This window comes from Canis lupus, chromosome 17 (assembly GCF_011100685.1).
Source record: "Canis lupus familiaris isolate Mischka breed German Shepherd chromosome 17, alternate assembly UU_Cfam_GSD_1.0, whole genome shotgun sequence".
Lineage (NCBI taxonomy): Eukaryota > Metazoa > Chordata > Mammalia > Carnivora > Canidae > Canis > Canis lupus.
This window is the reverse complement of record NC_049238.1, coordinates 37317600-37338173: the sequence shown is the minus strand read 5'-3', so window position 1 is coordinate 37338173 and position 20574 is coordinate 37317600. Positions and strand designations below refer to the sequence as shown.

General features: G+C 42.1%; 1 protein-coding gene across 2 annotated transcripts; it reads right to left on the bottom strand.

Annotated features, from left to right (window-relative positions):
- Positions 1-7207: 7207 nt before the first annotated feature.
- IL36G (interleukin 36 gamma) lies at positions 7208-12056 on the bottom strand. Of its 2 annotated transcripts, XM_038561487.1 has the most exons (5): positions 11807-12056; positions 11238-11305; positions 10677-10781; positions 9820-9959; positions 7208-7476 (listed from the first exon to the last, which is right to left on the bottom strand). In XM_038561487.1, exons 2-5 carry the CDS (start codon positions 11284-11286, stop codon positions 7267-7269), a joined length of 504 nt encoding a protein of 167 aa, XP_038417415.1. In that variant the 5' UTR covers positions 11287-11305; positions 11807-12056; the 3' UTR covers positions 7208-7266. The 2 variants fall into 2 exon arrangements, with proteins under 2 accessions (XP_038417415.1, XP_038417416.1); XM_038561488.1 differs by lacking the exons at positions 10677-10781; positions 11238-11305; positions 11807-12056 and adding an exon at positions 10222-10620.
- Positions 12057-20574: the final 8518 nt, after the last annotated feature.

Below are 20574 nucleotides of genomic sequence, written 5' to 3'. Positions count from 1 at the left end.
AATTATTCATACATAAAAATACCTTCACAAGAGCTAAGAATTTCAGGTGAAGGATGACAGCACCTGAGTGGAGCATAGAAATATGAAAAGATGCATTGAAAAAAAGGGTAGGAAACGTAATTTCACATTACTGCCATTACCAACCCAATCAACCAAGCCAAGGTAGCCCAGCATGGAAAGAGACATCCACCTTATGGGAGGAGAGTGAAGTAAGGAGCTGACTTCACAGTGAACTCCACCATCAGCCCACACCAGCACCAGACTGACTCATGTGGCCTTAGTCTCTTGCCCTACCTGAGCACCAGACCAGTTCCCATGGCCCTAGACTTCTGGTAGGCTCCAACACTCAGTCTAACCTAGCATTGGGCAGACCCCCCACAAACTCAGGTTCCAGGCAGCCTCCTGCTAATCCAGGAAGCCCTCCCTAACATTCAGACCCTAGGCTACCAGCTTACCCCAGCATGCAGGCCAGCCTTCATAAACTAGACTCCAGATAAGCTCCCATGGAATGAGGTTCCTGGCCTGCCCCAGTTCCAAGTTGGTACCACTGACCCCAAGATCCAGGCAGTCTCTCATGGATCCAGCCACCTAGGCTACCATAGCACCAGCCCAGACCCCATGGCCTCAGGCTCTAGACAGGTTACCCCCATAAACCTGGCTCCAGGTGGGTTCCCATGCCCACATCAGCACCAGGCTGGTCTCTAGAGCCCCAGTCTCCAGACCAACTCCCATGACCCCAGCCTCCAGGCAGGACCCATGGATCCAAACTCCAAAGTGGTCCTCATGGCCCCTGTAGCCACAGGCTACAGACTGACTCCTATGGACCCAGGCTTCAGGACTGCCCAACTGCTACAGTGGCCTCTATAGTTTCAGCTTCTAGGCCAGCTCCCATGAACCCAGGCTCCAGGGCCATCCCAGCACCAGGACAGCCCTGTGCACCCAGACACTAGACCCATCTACAGACCAGGTCCCAGGTCTACCACTATAGACAGGCACTGGGCATATGAACCCAGTGAACCCAGACACCATACTGGCTCCTGTGGACCCAAGCACCAGGTCTGCCCACCTGCTGACCCAGGTACCAGACCTGCCTATCTGAGAACTTCAGCAGCAAGCCCACCCAGAATCTCTGGATAAACTAACTGGTAAAGCCTATGCCTTCCAAAGCCAGCCTACAAAGATTGAAAAAAGCGCCTACTTCCTTAAATGCACAAATACCAATAAAGATCACAAAGATCACAAGCAATAAGGAAACATGACACCACTAAAGAAAATTAATAAAGCTCCAATGATTGACCCTAAAAAAATGACGATAAATGAACTAAGAACACTGAAGAATCCTCTTAAAGAAAATCAGTGAACTACAAGTACACACAACTAGATAACAAAAAAAAAAAATGTGTATCAGATAACCACCTTACTTTGTACATCTTAAACTTACACAATGTTATATGTTAATTATATCTCAATAAATCTGGAAACCAAAAAGAATAAGAGAGAATTAATAAATTGGAAAATAAATTAGAAGAAACACAAATTACAGCACAGACACAGGATAATAGAAAACACAGAAGAGGGTGTAAAAGATGTGGGAAATAAAGTGAGGAAGCTTATGGCATTTATTGGAGTCCTAAAGGGAACAAGAAAGTAGGACAGAGGCATTATTAGAAGAAAGAATTGCTGGCAACTTCCTCAAACTGATGAAGACGCCAATTCACAGGTTTAAGAAACACAATAAATCCCAAGTAAGGTAAATAAAAAGAAATCCAAATCAGACTGAAATTGCATGAAACCCAATAAACTAATAAGAGCAACAGATCATAAAAAGGCATTATTTTCAAGGAAGCAAAAGACTGACAACTAACTTCTTAATGACAACAATGGAAGTCAGAAGACAGTAGAATGGTATCTCGAACATGGAAAGAAAAAACTTGCAATGGAATTCCACACTGCAAAATTTCTTTCCAGATTAAAAGCAAATCAAAAACCATCTCAGATAACGTAAACTCATCAGGCAGAAAGGCTCACTCTGGGGAATAATAAAGAAGGTGTGTCAAGCAGAGAATTCTCTATAGCAGAGAATTATATGCTTTTTTCAGAGATAGCTCTTGATGTGTTACTGAGCACTCATAGAGAAAGAAACACTTATACATGAGGCACTAAGTGATGATCCAAAACTGTCCATTTTGATTTGAATTATGTCAGACTATCAAGCAATAGTTAGACACATGCCCAGCAGTTGTTCACTCTTTTTTTGTATATTTTTTTTATTGGAGCTCGATTTGCCAATATATAGCATAACACCCAGTGCTCATCCCATCAGGTGCCCCCCTCAGTGCCCGTCACCCAGTCACCCCAACCCCCCGCCCACCTCCCTTTCCACTACCGCTTGTTTGTTTCCCAGAGTTCGGTGTCTCTCATGTTCTGTCACCCTCACTGATATTTCCCACTCATTCTCACTCTCAATCTAGAATTGACCCCAAGCAGAACTAGAGGGTACAAGTAAGCTATATGAAGAGGTAAAGCATACCACCACATCACCCAGCACAATCACACCAGTACCCTTCCCCTAGCTCGCATTTGGAGTTATATGGAGGGTCCCTCTATAACTAGTTAAATGAAGAGAAAAAAGCCCAAGCATTGTTTACACATGGGTCAGTTCACTATGTGGATACGAGGCAAAAATGGATGGCAGGTGTATTACAACCACACTTGGCAGTGTCCTTCAAAAATAGTGAAGAGAGGAAATAGTCAATGGGAGTAGCTGGGAGTAATCCATAGTAATGGGTGAGACCATTACATTGGTATGAAAATAACAATGTCCCAAAGGAACAATACACACAGATTTGTGGGCAGTAGTCAATATGTGGCTCACTGATCAGAAGACTTAAAGGGGATATAGAGTAAAGCCATGTGCATGGACATATATGAGAGTGGACACAAAATGTGAAGATGTTTGTATTATTCGTTAATGCCCACCAGAAAGCATCAACCACAGAGCCCCTGGATATCCAAGCAAATAAAACCACTCTGCTGGTTGACATTAGACAACTACTCTAGAACAGACATGATGGGCATATGAACGGTGGGGGGAGGGTGCATTCTATTCGCTAAGACCCTTAGTAAAATACTGATTCTTAGGCAATGCTCTAAACTTACTAAGTTGGAATTTTGAGGGGAATGGGTTTTAATTTATGAGGTCTGAAGTGAGCCCAAACACTTGTGCTCTTATTTTCTTTATTTTATTTTACTTTTTATATTGTTTTTTATTGAATTTTGATTTGCCAATATATTATAAACACCCAGTGCTCATCCCATCAAGTGCTTTCCTCAGTACCCATTACCCAGTTACCCCATCCCCCTGCCCTCTTTCCCTTCCACTACCCTTTGTTCATTTCCCAGAGTTAGGAGTCTCATGTTTTGTCACCCTCTCTAATTTTTCCCTCCTTTCCCTTATAATCCCTTTCACACTTGAGCTTTTAGTTCAGACCCCAGATTATTCTGATATTGCTTCAAGTTGGAGAAATAAGATACACAATATATTTCAGCATGTATGCCATTACATAACAATGTCCAGGTGGCTAGGAGTGTTCCTTCCTGAGTGGGTCATCTGCTGACACCCTGCTAAATAAGGATAGCCCCAATGATGGGAATGAGGTGGCTCATACTTTGCTCTGCTGTCTTGCTCTGGATAATTGCTGCTGTTTTCTCATACAACATTTCATAACCCAACCCAATTCATCCCAACATAAGGAGACAGAAATAGAAAGACCAAAATTCAAGAGTATCATATATCCAGTCCTACAACTAAATGTCCATGCCACCCTCAACAAGTCATACCCACTCCATGTATCACCCTTTCCTTACTCATAAAAAGAAAAGGCTGAGGGAAAATGATGTAATTCAAAAGTTATCCAAGTCTTGAAAAAAAAGTAAAGGATTATTGTGTGCCTTTTCAATGTCATACCAGAGCCCACCCATGTCGTGTCTAACAGACTCACCCAAAGGTCATTTAACTCTCTATAAATACAATTTTGTTTGACTTACTATTAACTTGTAACAAATAGATAAAGGGCATTAGATACAGGGCATATGATTTTTGTACAGTAGAGATGCAAATGACATCTGTCTGGTAGAAAAGATAATGTCTAAAGTTGGTAATTCAAGAAATAGAAGTAAAACATATACCTAGATATGTGGAGGAAAACTGAAAAAAGAGCTGAAAAGGAGTTAGCAGTTGCCTCGTGGATATAGGATTGGAGAGAAGAGTATCACTTTTAATCATAGACATGTATTGTTTTGGAAGAATTTTCTTTTAAACAACTTTTTAAAGTTTGAGAAATAAAAAGCAATGTTTTATTGACATGAAGAATTACTTATTACAACCACTGTTCTCAGGGTCCCGGGGGCAGCATCTTCAGTATCCAGGCCCCATTGTTCATGAGTTCAAGGACGGTATCTTCAGGTCCAGCTTCGGAAGCTGTCTTTGCCTTTCAGCAATCCTGATGCCAGAAGATATGATCCCCAAAGCAGAAAAACATCCCACTCAACTGTCTTCACTACAATTGTGATTTTGGTGGCAAGATTCTTAAGTCCTTCCCAGAATCCAAAAGCTCCTCTCTCAGTGTAATCTGCAGATTACACCTCCTCAGGAGCTTCCTGGGTGTAATCTGAAACCAGTCCTCATATGTGGAGATCAGGAATGAATGAGACCAAAAGGAAAGAGACAATTCACTTCAGATCGATAGGTGGCAAATTTAATAAGCAAGGGAACTTACATAGGACTCTTGTCTTTGGGCAGTTTCAAGATAAGTAGATCTCCATACTCACCCACTAGAATACTGAAAATTTATATGGAGGCTTTAACTAGGTGCAGCCATATATGTCATCCAGATGTCTCAACATCACATCCCTATCACAAGGCTATGTATTTGAGGCAGCTTCTGGGAGCAGGGAAGGCAAGCAGAGCGCACACAATGCAAGGGCAGGGGAGGAGGTGAGAACCCTCCAACTGCCAGGGCACAGCTCATGGGTCAACTAGTGGTCATATCCTCCTCAATGACCTCCCCAACACAGTGCATCAAGCCCCTTATACCACCCCGTTGTTAAAGATCCAAAAGAACCAAATCCTTCAATGAATGTTGGCCTGGAGCTCATAGAACTCAAATGCAAGAGCATTTGATATTCAAATGTGTGAAAACCAGATGTTCACTGGGCCATAAACCTGCCAATGAGAATGTCATTACTCACAGGGGTCTTCCATGATTTCATATGCTGTGGTCTTTCTCAAACGTGGTAGATAAGCCAGGGGTCCCTGGAAGTCTGTTTTCCAGACTTCTTCACAAACTATGAGATTACTATGTTTTCATTTTGATTACACTCTAAATATGTTATCAGAACCTCCTCGGGATCATCAGGGTAGGCAGTTATATGACACCAAGACTCATATTTGAGCTTTTGTTTGAGCTCAAATCTGTACCAAGTAACAATCCAAAGTGTCATGGTGTCTGCATGAACAGTTTTGGTGGTGGAGAAAAGAGATGGGATGATGTAATCACCTGTAACAGGATGGAGATGCTGTAACACTCAGACCATAATCATGTCATAAGCAAATCCCAACTGTCAGATATAACAACTGACGATGTAGCAAGGTAAATTGGCAGATGTAAGAAACTGCTACCATTTATTAGCAGTGGGGATAGTTGTAAATATTCAATAACCAATTCTTCTATTTAATATCCCAGAACTAATTAGCTCAGTGTCCATTTTAATGTTTGGTTTGTTGATTTTTTTTTTTTTTATAAAACTGCAATGCTAAAACTATATGTAATTGAAGAAGAAAAATTTAAAGAATCAAGAGGCCTTGCATTAAATCAGTGCTTACTGATTGCTTACTGGCCTGGCTATTAGAGTATGTGGTCTGATTGTCCAAAAGTAGGAAAAAAAAAAAAAAAACAAATTTAAGTTATTGGTGCTGTTTTGGAAATTGTATTTAAGCAAACAGAATTTTCTGCATTTGTAGTATCAGAGTCAAAATAAGAAATCTATTATATACAGATCCAGAGCTGAGCTACATCTTTCTACAATTATGCCCACAATTAGTGATTTAATTACTAATTGATCATGTAATGTAATCATCAGAATACATCATCTGAAGCATGGCTGGTAGGAAAAACTAGGCTCTCTGCTCCAAAGAAAGGGACCTTTACTGCAGTTTTTTTTAATTTTTATTTTTATTTATTTATGATAGTCACAGAGAGAGAGAGAGAGGCAGAAACACAGGCAGAGGGAGAAGCAGGCTCCATGCACTGGGAGGCCGATGTGGGATTCGATCCCGGGTCTCCAGGATCGCGCCCTGGGCCAAAGGCAGGCGCCAAACCGCTGCGCCACCCAGGGATCCCCTTTACTGTAGTTTTTAAAGGGATTATGTGGATGGTAAGCATGCCTAAAAGGAAAAGTCTAAAAAAGGCAAAGAAATCAAGGCTGTGAGACTATACTGAAAATAGTGAAATAGTAGTGCTCTTCTACATGCATAATCTCCATGCCAGCCTATCTCCACTGACAGGGATCTTTCTCCCCTCAGCTAAGCCCCAGTCACAGGCTCACCCACTGAGCTATCCTCACTCAACTACATTTGTAATTTCAGTTCGGTATGTTTGTTATTTCATTTTATCTCTTAGTTTTAGATTTTTTTAATTATGTAAACACACGAAGTTTATATTTGGCTTTATGTTTACATATTAGAATTAGGGAAAATAATTTAACTGTTATTAAAAATTATTTATCTTTAAAAGTTCTTTAACTCTTAAAAGGATACATTATACAACCTGAGATATACTGACAAAACAAAAAGCATATGGAAAAGGTAATCCAAATAGGAAGGAAAACAAAGCAAAACAAAACAATCAGCTCCATGACAGCCACCCGATCTTGGGTAAGATTCTTGAGCTCTGAGGCTTCTCCATTTCCACACCCCAGAGAATGCCCTAATGTCTTTGGGTCCTGACATCCTCAAACGGATGGCTGTGGAATGGACAGCTTCAGCTTGAGAGGAGAACCTTACATCAACCCTCTCTCCTACGGTTGAGCCCACATTCTATGCCTCAGTCACCATGAAGTCATTCCTAAAGTGCGGTGATAATAGTGTCCTGCCCACCTCTCAGCACTGATGTGAAATGACACTGCAATAATACAGAGGAAAGCACACTGGGAACTAGAAAATTTAACACAAAGACCTTTGACCAAGCTGCCCCCTCCAGCCTGAGTTCAAGCGTTGATATTTAAGTTGAAATTAACATTGTATATTCCCCCCTGATGCGAAGTGAGGAAGATGGGGTGGCTTCTCTCAGAGGAGGCGATGAACCAGCCAGGGAAGGCCACAGACTCGAAGGTGGAGGTCCTGCCATTCTTTGAGTGGTAGAAGAGGAAGGGCTCCACAGGCGCCATTTCATTGTACAGAGCCAGTATCTCCTCCTCCTGAAATGTAACAAAGAACACCCAGTAGGAGAAGCAGAGACTGTTTGAGTACTTCAGAATTATTTGCACACAATCAGTAAATGTTCCAAAGTTCAAGAAAGCTTTATCCTTCTATTAAAACAGGCCTAGAAAAATACATTTCCAAAGGAGCCACAGACTGAGCACACAATCTCACCTTCCCAGCGCCCAGCCTCAAATCCAGAGATGGAGTCAGAATGACACAAGGGACAGGTTAATAAACAACCGGGCACACTTGAAGAATGAATTGGAACTCTTGTCACACAAGAGGTGACAGGGTGGGTGGGTAGGAAAAGGAAGGAGATGCAGATTTGCAGCAGTAAACCAAGGACCTCTAAATTACACATGCACAAGCTCTCCGGAGAGCCACTACACAGGAATGGTCCATAATTCAGCCATCTTCAAGCCCCTCCCTATCTCATTACCAGGTTATTTACCTTCATTAGGTCCAATTATCATCTGAACTTAGTGTATTTAGCCAACAATCATATAATTATTGCCAGACTTGTTCATCATTGTATTCCTCGACACAGAAAAAGTCAATACATATGTGTTTAATAAATAAAAAGACACTTTCTCATTTCAAACTCCAATATGTCTTCCTCCTCCCTTTCGACTCCCTGCCTGGGAAGGCCTGGGCTGCAGGTCCCATCTGCCCTTCCCAGCTTAGGGCTGTTCCTCCAGCAGTTCATCATTTTGGCTTTCTCTCCATTGTTCCCATTAGCATATTTGCTGTCATCCTACCATCTTAAAAAATAACTGTTTTGATTGCCCACCACCATTCCCAGCTTCCCTTTGCAGAAACCTGCCTGTAATAATTGCCTATATGTGCTGTCTTGGATTTCTCTCCTCCTATCCCTCTCTTCAACGCCCTCCATCCAGGCTTTCACCTCCAGCGCTGCAACAACAACACTGTCACCGAGGTCCTAAGTACTCACACATGACAGAATGCAATGTCCAATTCTCAATCCATCTGAGGACAAAACCACAGTAGAAGGGTGACTTACTAGACAGGATGTAGCTGAAAATGTAATTCTCGATCTTCCTTCATCATATTTCACATTCACTCTGCCAGCAAATCCTGTTGCCTCAATTTAAATAACATATTTTCAGAATCTGACTGGCTTCCACCTACCTCCACTGCTATCCTCTCATCCATCACATCTCACCTAGAGCACCTCGAAGTCCCCCACAGGACTTTCACCCTTGCACCCCCCACCCCACAGTCAGCTTTCAACTATCAGCCAAAACAATTATTTTTAAACCTATGTCCATTCTTGTCACTCTCCTGTTAAAAACTTCTTAATAATTCCCCATGTCACTCAGATTGAAAGGCAAAGTCCTTCCATATGCGGGCAAGGCCCTTTGTGATCTGCCTTTATCTCTCTGAACTCCTCATCCATTAATTCACTACTGTCACGCTATTTTTCCACTAATCTTTGCTGTCCCTGACACCCTGCTGGTTAATTCTCTTGTTGCCTTCTACTGTCTGCTGAAATCTTAGGACGCCTACTGCACTATTTTCGATGGCAGCCCGACTTCTACCCGGGTCTAGCACTGCCAGCCTCTTTATCCTGGTCTATCTGTGCTCTCCCAGGGAACATAACACCCTTAAAGGCATCTCAAACTTACCTATTATTATAGTTATTGTCTACCATTTCTCTCCCGGAGAATCCAAGCCCTATCAGGGCAGGGCCCTCTGCCATTCTGTGCCCCAGTGGATGTCAAATGGCCACAGCAGTGCTGAAGGCCAGTAAAAACTCACACATTTGCTGAACTAAGTTGGATTGGGTTGAGTTCAATTGAAGAGAACTATGCTGAAGTTTATGGAACTGAAGTTTAAGGAACAAGAGTAAAGGCTGAAATTTCAGACCACACAATGGAAGAATGATTTAGCAGACAGGACAAGCTTAAAATGTAATAATGACTTGGAAGATTGCACCAAGAAATTCTCCTAGGATGCATCAAGCAAAACACAAAAACAATGAAAGGATAGAAAGTATGGAAAATTAGATGAGATGTTAAAGAGGGAAGAAGACCCAATGACCAAGGCATAGGAATTCTAAAAGGAAAGGTAAGGCGAATGAAGGAGAGAATATACTTGAAGAAACAATGGTTGAGACTATCTCAAAATTCAAGAAAGACAAACATCCTCAACTAGTGAGAGGCTTGAGAACTCAGTTGCATGCACATAACTAAAAAATATCTAGGAATATTAAATATGTTTAAAAATAGGAGAATATTTCTTTTTTAATTCTAAAATTAGGTTATTTATCAAATAAACAAAAGAAATTGGCCTTTTTTAACATTATTTTTCTTACTCACCTTTAGTAGCAATGTGGGCTGCCCTCCACTGTCCTCACAAATCAGACACATTTCTGGATTCTCTATTCCCAAATAAATGGGAATGCCTCTGCCTTGCTCAAGCAACTCTGGATACTTGCATGGGAGAACAGTGATAGTGACTAATAAAGATAAGAAGGGAGATGGTATCAATTTGCTCTTGAAGTCAGGACAAGACCAGCATCTTTTAGGTGGGGCAGGAAGAAACTCTAAGAGTATAATCCCTGCTATCCCAAGGCCACCAAATGGCCAACTACCGCATTCATTTGTTCATTTATTCATTCATGCCACGTACCCATCACTGCCCTAGGAAATGGAGCAAACACAAGAGTTACCCAGATAGCAGACCCTGCCCTAGGGATTATCACACGTCTGCTTAAACACCTGAAGGTGGGAAGCTCCAACCCCAAGCAGCCCCTCTGATCCTCGAAGAGATTCTGTCCATAAGCAAGTTTTGCCCAATATGATCTTGAAATCTGCCTGCCTGTACTCATTCGTTTAGTCCTTTTAGGACACCTTGAAGTCAGGCAGAGTAAGATACTCCTCTTCCATGGGACAGGCTGTCAGTCACTGAAAGCATCTCTCCTGCTCCCCAGGAGACTGCTCTTCCCTCTCTGCTTTCTACACTCTTGTCCAGACAAACTTCTCACTGACATGGCTTCCCAGGCGGGTGTGAAATCCTCCTCCATCCGGTGACATGGCTTCCCAGGCTGGTGTGAAATCCTCCCCCGCCCTATTGTAAAGCCACCCTTTCACAAAAGGCCAGTGCTAGTCTCCCAGGGGCACCAGTGTGACCCCTCCCTTGCCTCCAAGGCAACAGCCCCAAGATGACCACTCACCTGGAGTTACACTGTCACTCCGTGGAACTGTCACAATGGTCTGACCCTGAAGGATCCACACCTGCTGATCCAAGTCGGAGACCTCCCCAACGTGAGGTTTATTCGCTGTGGTTTAAACAGAAAAGAATAATGAAGACCCATTATAATTAGGCCACTTTTCTAGATGTTAGGCCCTTCGGGAAGGAAGGTCCCAGATTTACACACCAAAAGTGACAGAATTCACATGACCTTCAGCTCAGCTTTTCTTTATGGGAAAGCTACAGGTTGTGGTGAGGAGGGTAAGGTATGGTCTAAGAGAGTAAACTGTCACACATAGTACATGTGTGTCAAGGTCCAGATACTCCCTCTGATGCCACTGTGCCTGGCTTGGTGCTGGTCTCGAGCCAGAGCAGAGAACAAGCACTACTCCCCACCCTGTGGAAGCTCACTGTCCAGTGGAAGATGGATAGCACTGGGTAGTAAAGGCCATACAGAAAGAGGGGCAAAGAGTGCTGGGGTATCCAGAACAGACAGGTGTAAGTACAGGTGTCCCAGACCTCCAGAGCCCCATCTTAACATCACCTGCTGTATAGGATTCTTTAGACATAGGGACTCCTCGAATGCATGTCATAGCGGGGTTATCTCAATACCTGTGGGGACAGGGATAGGAGACATGAGCACCAGGAAAGGAGACACTTCCGAGACCTCTCTAGGACACTAGTTACTGAGATCCTCATTCTGGACAAGGAGCTGTGAAGCCTGGCCTGACATGAAGCCCTAGTCAGAAAATCTGAGCCACCTCCTGAGACAAAACTTCAAGGTAGTAACAGGGAGGAGACATTGGGCAGAATTTCCTCGACACAAAGATCTAGCCAGTGACAGTATCTCCCCAGAAGTTCTAAGCCAGGTATGACTTTTGACCCTAAATATTCACAGCTGCCTGATGCCTGCATCTCCTCCTCTTTCTCCCATTGGCATCTGCTTCTGCCTGGGAGCAGGGCAGCTCTGCCAGGATCCTAGCAACTCCCTGGGAAGTGAGAAGTGAGAAGCAGCTAGCCCTGCACTGGACAAGACACAGAGCTTGGCATGGCCTCATCTCTTCCCTGAGCCCTAAAGCACAGAAAAGAGGGAAGGTTGAAAAGTTGGAGGACCTTTATCAAAAGTGCACAGGATTGAATCACAGCTCCAATAGCTCCCAAGAGCAGTGGCGGGTTCTGACAGAGACTGACATTTATTTGGTGAGCATGGGGAGGTGCCACCAACTTTGGTGGGGTGTGGCAATTGTATGTCAGAAGATCCTGTGAGACTCTGATGGAGAAATCATAGCATCAGCATGAGCTGCCAGAGAAGGAGGCACCCAGCCACACCCACAGGGAAATAGAGTTGATGACAGACCCCAGGCTTCTCAGCAAGGGGAGACTGAGGGACTTCCCCAGAACTCAGTTCTCCTGCCTGTCACTCAGGCTACAACTGGAAATTCCAGGCTCTGGAAGATGGAAAGGAGTCCATCTGCTGGAGCAGGTAAGCTTGCCCTCTATAGTTCCACTAAGGGAGTCCTGTGATTGCAAAATTCGCTGTGGGCTTCAGGCAGGGTCCACATGGCATTTCTGGCCCTCCAATCCTCCTGAACCCACCTTGGGCCACTCCTGAAAAGAGGGTTAGGCTGAAAGATGCCATATTGTCTACTTTCAGCTCCTCAGAAATACATCTCCACCCCCTTGGGAAGCCACAGGCACTGAGCAGCATGCCCTTCACTGAGGCAAGCCTGGTCCCTGGTGCCCCCAAAATGCAGAACTGCCTGAGGACTGAAATGGTCAGCAATGATCTCCTTAAAAACTGAGCCCCAGATTCTGACTTATTTCCCACCCTCTGTTCTACCAATGCAGGGCATTAGTAGGTTTTCAATGAATGGTAACAGCTTTATTACTATTTTTTTGTACCGTGTTTGTTACACCTCCATTCTCCATTTGCTGAGGTCAAGCACAAAAATTTTCTGCAGCACAAGCTAACTTGACTGAGATGAATTTCAAAATACAGAGTGAGAACAACTTCATACTTATTTGCCTAGTTGGGGGTGGGGGGCAGGCTAAAACAGAGCCTTTTAGGCAAGCACCTTCATGAGCTCCTCTTCCCAGACTTGAAGAGTCCCCTTGTTTAACCTCTCATACTGTCACCTCCATCTCCTTATTGGCCTTGGAGGAACATGATCCTTTTATGTCAAGGCCTCAATCCTATCACTTTTGGCTTCCAGGTTATCCGTTACCCCAGGAGATAGTGTGATAATAAATTCAGACATACTTGTGTTCAAAGCCAGGCTCAGCCAGTGTCACCTCTCTTGGGTCCCCTCTGTCCAACTGAAGAGCCTCTCCATCATGTATCAGTCAATTAACCTCCTTTCTTGGGATGTTTGCCACAAAATGGCATCTAAAGGGTCCTATCCCTTGGTCCCGATATTCCTTAGGTCTTTGTTTCAATCAGGATCTAATGTGGAAAGTAGAACCCACACAAGGAATTTCAAACAAAGGGAACTGGTCACAAAATATGTTAGAAGGCTAAAGGAGGTGCCAAAGTATCCCATAGTAAAAACTGCAGGATAGAAACAAAAGGGAACAAAAGACCTGAGGAGCTCAAAGGAAGGAGCTTGTAGGACTGATGTCCAGACCTCAAGAGGGGCCCTCGGCCAAACTGATGCTCAGACCTCTGAAAAGAGAGTGTAGTATGTTCAGTCCATGAACCACCAATGTGGATACAACTCAGAGAGTTATATTTTCATTGATTCAAAAGCCATTGAGTATAGCTTGAATTTCCCATGCCCAGAAAAAGGTTGCAAAAACCTATGTCTTACGATGACATCTGTCCTCATTAGCCTCAGCCTCTTATTCCACTTGATTCTGACCTTTCCCTCACTTCCCAACATTCAAAACATCCAGTACTTTCCAGAATTGCCAGCAATCAGTATCCATTCTGAAGTCCCCAGTTTAAACTTTAGTGTGAATGAGTATCAGAGAAATTAGAACAGGAGTGATGGTGATAAGAGGGAAGAACTGAACCACTGGGGTGGATAATTGAGGATCAGAGAGCACATCTTCTGAAGAAATGGACCAGAACTTTTGTCTTAGAGTAGAAGGGATGGATAATATGATTACATGATGCCCTAGTTGTATCCAAGAGGACTATCAATATTCATGCTGGTTATAAAAAGTAAAGACTATGATTCTGCTATATAAACAGTTTGTCAGATTCTTTCTAATAATGTTTTATTGTCACATCCAACAATGAAAACTATGTACACCATTAAGTATGGCTTGAATTGAATTCAAGTAAGTACTCATAAAGCCAAAACCCCTAGACATGGAAAAAATTTTAAGAGATCATGAAGCCCAGATTCCAATTTTTAAGTTCTAAGATATTATCATCCATGCTTGTTTGACATCAAGTCCTGCCATTTTGCTTACTTAGCATGCCCATGATCTTGATAAGTGGAGGGAACATCAGTGGAAACTAGGCAGAGGGAGAGAGCTTGCTTATACACTACTAGAATCTCTATTACCTGTTCATAGATGCACAACCTCCATAAAAACATATACATGTATCTAAGCTGACATTCATACCAGAAAGAACAATGAAGTAGTAGAGGTTATCTGGCTCCTATAATTGACAAATATATACAGAATCAATGTTTTACCACAAGCTGTCTGATGAAGACCAAAAAATAAAAAATCAACTAAAGTCTTCATCAGACAGCTTGTGGTAAAACATTTAAGGAAAAGTTTAGGTAAAATACCTAAAGTTTGAAATTCCTAGACAAAGAGCCAAGACAGAGAACTTTTAGCTTAATGATCCACATCACACAAAATGCAAAAGCCATGAAAGAAAAGATGATAAATTGAACATCATCAAAATTTTAGAATTTTGGACAAACTCAGACAAAACACACCATGGGTTAAAATGAAAAGATAAGGTACCTACAAGAAAAATATTTGCAACACATCTAACAAGCTAACACCTAATATTCAGAGTTTTGAAGTAATTTCTACTAGTTTTTAAAATGCAAGTAATTTTATAGAAAAGTAAATAATAGGTGTAACAAGCTTTTCACTAGAAAGAAAATATAAATATCCAACAAATAGAAGTAATTATAGTTAACCATACTAGTAATTAGTAAAATGCAAATCAAAGCAATGATGTAATTCCATTTCCACCCATCAGGAAGGCACAAATTTAAAAGGTGGTAGGCAATGGTGGTGAGGAAACAGATTCACTCACTGTATGGATGGATGTGTGAATCAGCACAGCCTTTTTGGAAAGCAATCTAGCAAAAGCTATTAAAAATCTAAATGTACGTACCCCTTGACTCATAGATTCTACTTCCAAAAATCTATCAGTTAAGTTTACTTTCAGCTTCAAAAGCTGGAAAACTCCAAATCAAAGTGATCAAAATATTCATTAGATCACAAAATTGGAAGTCCAGAAGTACTACAGGATCAGAACTGTTGATCTGTTAGTTCCATAATGTCAGCAAAGATCAGCATTTATTTAATTCTCTGACCTGACATTCATTGCTTAAGGCCAAATTCCTTTACATTTATAAGATAATTTTCTGTGAGAATCAAAATTGCATGTTCAGTTATTTACATCTTTGCAAGAAAGAGAATGTCTCTCCCACATCAAAGTCTTTCAAGCCGGCTTGGGTGAACTTGGGAGCTATGCTGTGCCAATCAGGTTCTAACAAGAAATATATGACACATTCAAAATTTGGCAATTTGAGGTAAATGTAATAAAGGGTTTATTTATAAAGATGTGGGCAGAGTATAGGGAAACCCCAAGGCATAGATAATGCTGAACCCCAGGGCTAGTCACAGTAGGATACACCCCTTATCACCCATAGACCTGAATGGACAAGAGGAGAAAACAGTTACCAGAACCGAGAGAGAGAGAGAGAGAGAGAGAGAGAGAGAGCTTTGTAGAAAGGACAACATATTAGGAGCCATGACCCGCCTCAAGAAAAACAGCCTGGGGTGACCCCAGAGAGACGCAACCAGGAATAAATACCCGACCTCACTCTCTTCCCATATTCCAATTTCCTTCCAATGAATTATGAAGGGTCATTGGAAGTCATCCAACATTGGCTAAGCCTTTTGCCCCTCAGGTCCATGTTCTTCCTCCTTAAGTTGGAAATCTGTATTCCCCATCCCAAGCAAAATATACTCCTTGGTGCTCTTCTTTTCTGGATGCTACAGTTTTCCATTGTCTGAAACTACTAGGCAGAGAAATAAGACCTGCTCCAGGGAATCCCTTGAGTTTACCTCCATCGAGAAGCAACAACCTAGTTTTCCCTGAAGAATCAGGATCAATAACTCCAACCAGTAAGATGACACCTTTCTACCTGTTTATTCAATGACACAAGGGGCCAAATGGCTATTGGGCAATCTCAGCTTCCAATTCCTCAGATCTTCCTCAGACTATATTCCCTAGGGGAAGCATTTCATTTCTGGGCCCTAGAACCTTCTTTCCAGGGAGCCTAGGGTCACAGAACAAGAAAAAGTTCCTACAGTATGCCATTTAGTTTAAGCATAACAGGGGCTCTTCCCTACTCCACCCTTCAGTTCTTGAACCTCTTCACTCCTGTCATGAGGATGACAACAACACTTATCAACCACCAGTTTAAGGAATACACTGCTTTCATTAAGACAGCACTCTCTCAAAGTGTGTGTTCTAGTTGGCACCACATGTGACTCTTCAAAAGACCATTCCACTATTTTACCAAGACAGCTGCATATGGTAAAGCCAATGATGGTGCAGGGAGAAAAGCCAATGAATTATTGCATGAGTGTGAAATTGTTGCCACAATTCCTTTACTGAAAAATGTAACCCTTATTTGGAAGTGATGCCATGTGAGACATCTCAGATAAAGTCATTCAGTAAGTCTACAAATGGTGTTGCTGACAGAAGTACTATGAGTTGAGAAGATAAATTAATACACGAAATTTATATATATCTATACAAGAAAAAAGCATTGACTTCGTCATAATGGAACAGTCCAGTATAACCAATCTGCCACCAGAGATGGCTGGTTTTACCAGGAAAAGTGCCATATCAGGGGTTTTCTGTTCATCTCTGCTGCTGATAAGTTGGACACTCTTCAGTAGCAGTAACCAAGTTGAACTTGTTGAGGGGAAATCAAGCAGCTGAGTCATACATAATCTCCACATCTGTTTCCATGGTCACTTTATACATGGACCCATTGAGTAGGCAAATGACTGGGGAAGACTGACAACCACAGGTTGGGACACTTCGACCTCTCATTTATTGAAATCCTCCTCTGCTGTAGATTCCCTTTGGTAGGCACTTATTTGGAAAACAAGTATCTTCACATTACCCATTCTGTACCCATTCTGAGAAGTGCATCTGCATGCCACTCTCTACTCCTCCTCCTAGCCAACTTTCTTAACTTTTTCTTTCTAAGTCTCTGCTCAGGTAGTCAACTCACTGGCCCACAGATCAGTGTAGATCTGTATCACAGATCTCCTCCATCATGAAATGAATACCAAATATGCTATCTCAAGTTCCGCCCACTGGGAGGCTCTCCCTTCATCGTTACTTTTCAAGGCAACCTGAAGGGGCTATAGTGAAATGGCAGTAGCCATCTATTTCCAGCTGGGGCCAACATACTATGCAGATCCATACATATGTCCAATCAGGCCTACACTTCTCTGTTCTATATCTCCCCATGAGACTATGGTGTGAATTAAGAAATAGGTAGAAAAGCTCTAAGAGGAGATACCATGGAAGTCTGAGCTACTAGCTTATGAAGTTGACTTTTGCCTTTCAGATATACTTGGCCTGGTCTCCCATATACCATTATTTTTTAAATAGAAAATTCCTGTGGCTGTCCAATTTTATGGTTTGGTAGATCAAGTCAGTCTTTTGGTAGATCAAGTCAGTCCAAGCTCATGATGGGCAGTTTAAGTAGATAGTCATTTCATGTCTCATGGTTAGGAATTCAAACTCTGTCATAAACAAATAGTAATTCAGGAGCTGATTTACAGCAAAGCAGGAGAGGACGCAGCCTTACTCCCATATCCTGGGGATTTTCCTTGTCATTTCTCAGCTGCGGCTTGCAAGAGCTCCATGCAGCACCTCTATCTGCCATAAACACTTCTAGAACCAGTGGGTCTGTTAATTCTTAAGGCCTGCCCTCAGGACTTACATCCTAGCCTAGACCTTTGGCATAATCTTTTCTGGATCTAGGACGCAGAGCAGCTTTATGGGTTATTTGGTACATGGACCAAAACAGCGTGCCCAGACAAGGAATGTGTTAACGCTAAAATCCAAAGAGGCCCATTAAGCACCATGCCTTTCTTTTTCATGCTGGGAAATACAAGGTTCAACAATTTGTCTATCACAATATTCTGATATGTTCTAGACTACTGCACCCCTGGAAATTTCACCAATATGGCAGACCCCCTGAATGCATCTCACTAGCATGCATTTCTCTTTCAAAAGCATCAAGTGTGTTTGCTATTTCTTGCTTACCGGATTCAATTAGCATAATGTCATCAATGTAATAGGCCAGCACCAGGTCCCCAGGACTTATAGTGATAAGGAATTGGGGAGTTGATATAGACATGAGGCAAGACATGAGTCTTGCATGTGAAGGCAAATTGCTTCTAGTCATCTTTGCTCACAGAAATGAGCTTTAAAAAACATTTTCTAGGTAAATACTAGTTCTCAGGCACTGTGTTTATTTGCCCCAGTAAAGATGTAACATGCAGATCTGCAGCTTCAATTCGCTTTACAAGCTGGTTAAGTTTATGATGATCTACTGACATTCTCTGAAACCTAGGCAGTATTTGCACCCACCAAAAAGGCAAATTAAATGGGGATGTGAAATTAATAGCCTTGCATCTTTCAAGTCTTTGATGATGACGCTAATTCTAGTCATTCTCCCGGATGTGTAGTATTGCTTTTAGTTTTTGGTCTATTATCTTGGCAGGGGTAAGAAAGAAATCTAGGGGCTTCTCCTTTCCATTCTCTCTATAGCAACACTCACGTTATGAGAAGGAACCCAAAACCAGGCATGTTGCCAATCCCTAAATTTACCAATTTAAATTAGATAAATTCTAAGCTTGAGAAAATATTCTAAGGCTGGGTCTTCAGACAGACTCAGCTCCAAAGTCCATCTGTCTCCTGACCTTCATAATGTTCTGCCTGGCTTGATGGACCACAGCAGCATTTTGTGTCTCTGGGAATCAGCATCAGTAGGGAGTCAATCTTTGAAATCCCTGGAAAGTCCTTCTCTTTTCCCAGTACACAGTCCTCAAATAATGGCTACAAGTGTCTTGGGGAGGGCTCAGGGGAAGAGTCCTACTATTTACCTGTCACCTTGTGTTAGTCTGCTGGGGCTGCCATTAACAAAATACCACACACAGGGTGGCTTAAAGAAAAAATTTGTTTCTCACAGTTCTGGAGGCTGACAATCCAAGAGAAAGGTTGGCAGTTTTGGTTTCTTCTGAGGCTTTTCTCCTTCTTGCTGTGCCCTACTGCGGCCTTTCCTCTGTGCACACACATCCCTGGTGTCTCTTCCTCTTCTTATAAGGACAGTTGTCATATTTAGATTAGAGCCCTCACTATCATGACCTCATTTACCCTTTATCATTTCTTTAAAGGTCCCATCTCCAAAAACAGTCACATTAGGAGTTAAAGATTCAACATGTGAATGATGAGTGGGGGAGAGACACAATTCAGTCTGTAACACACACTGTAAAATTCTTCTTCAAAGGGACATGGCCTTTGCCTCCAAGGGCTTCAGGTCTGTGATCTTCCTTAAATCTGGAAAGCAGGTATGAAGCCATGAATTCAAGTTAGGTTTTCTGCCTACCATGCCTAGAAATCTTTTCTCACATAAGTTAAGCAGCACCTTAGAAGCATCTTCATCTATTTCTAGAAACCCTACAATGAATTAGTCATCACTACAGAGTGCTGACGTTCTAAATATATATATATATATATATATATATATATATATATATATATATACACACACACACACATGGAGAGAGAGAGAGAGAGAGCTCAGGTTGAGCCATTGTTGTACAGGAGGCTCAGGGAGATGGTGAGAATGTTGGAAGACATATGTATAACCTAGTCGGCTGCCCATTAATCATCCACCCCAGGAAGACCTGAGGAACTAATAGCAAATGTGTTGGTGAGGGGCACTCCAGTCTCCTGAAGAACTCATTGGTAGCTACCATCTCCAGACTGGAGATGATGGCTCTTTTTAAGTTTTTTTTTTTTTTAAGATTTTATTTATTCATGAGAGACACAGAGAGAGAGAGAGGCAGCGACACAGGCAGAGGGAGAAGCAGGCTCCATGCAGGGAGCCCGACATGGGACTCGATCACACCCTGGGCTGCAGGCGGCGCTGAACCACTGTGCCACTGGGGCTGCCCGGCTATTTATTCTAACATTAGAGGAAGCTAGGTGAATTATATGTGTAAACTCTCTGTACTTTTTTTTCAGCTTTTTTGGTGTGTCTATTATTATTTCTAATAAAAAGTTAAAAAGAAAAATGAAATGAATGTATTATGGTAAACTGCTAGAGTGGTTGGGTTAGAATACTGCTGATTCTTTGATAATTTTTCCATACGAATAAGGTGTTTAGACTAATGAAAAGGGGAATTATCAGTTGAGCAAATCCAAACTGAGGTGTTCCCTAGTATATTGCCTACTTGGTGATTTAAACTTAGTTTCTTGGAAAAATTAAATAAGATAAACTTATTTTCTTGTTTTTTTTCCCCCAAATGAAACAAACATCTGTCTTGTCAATCTGAGACTTCTCAGCTTTGATCAAAATTATCTATTATGCTAGCCAGAAAGTAAATCTTCATAAAGTATTAGTCTATTTACACATAAATAC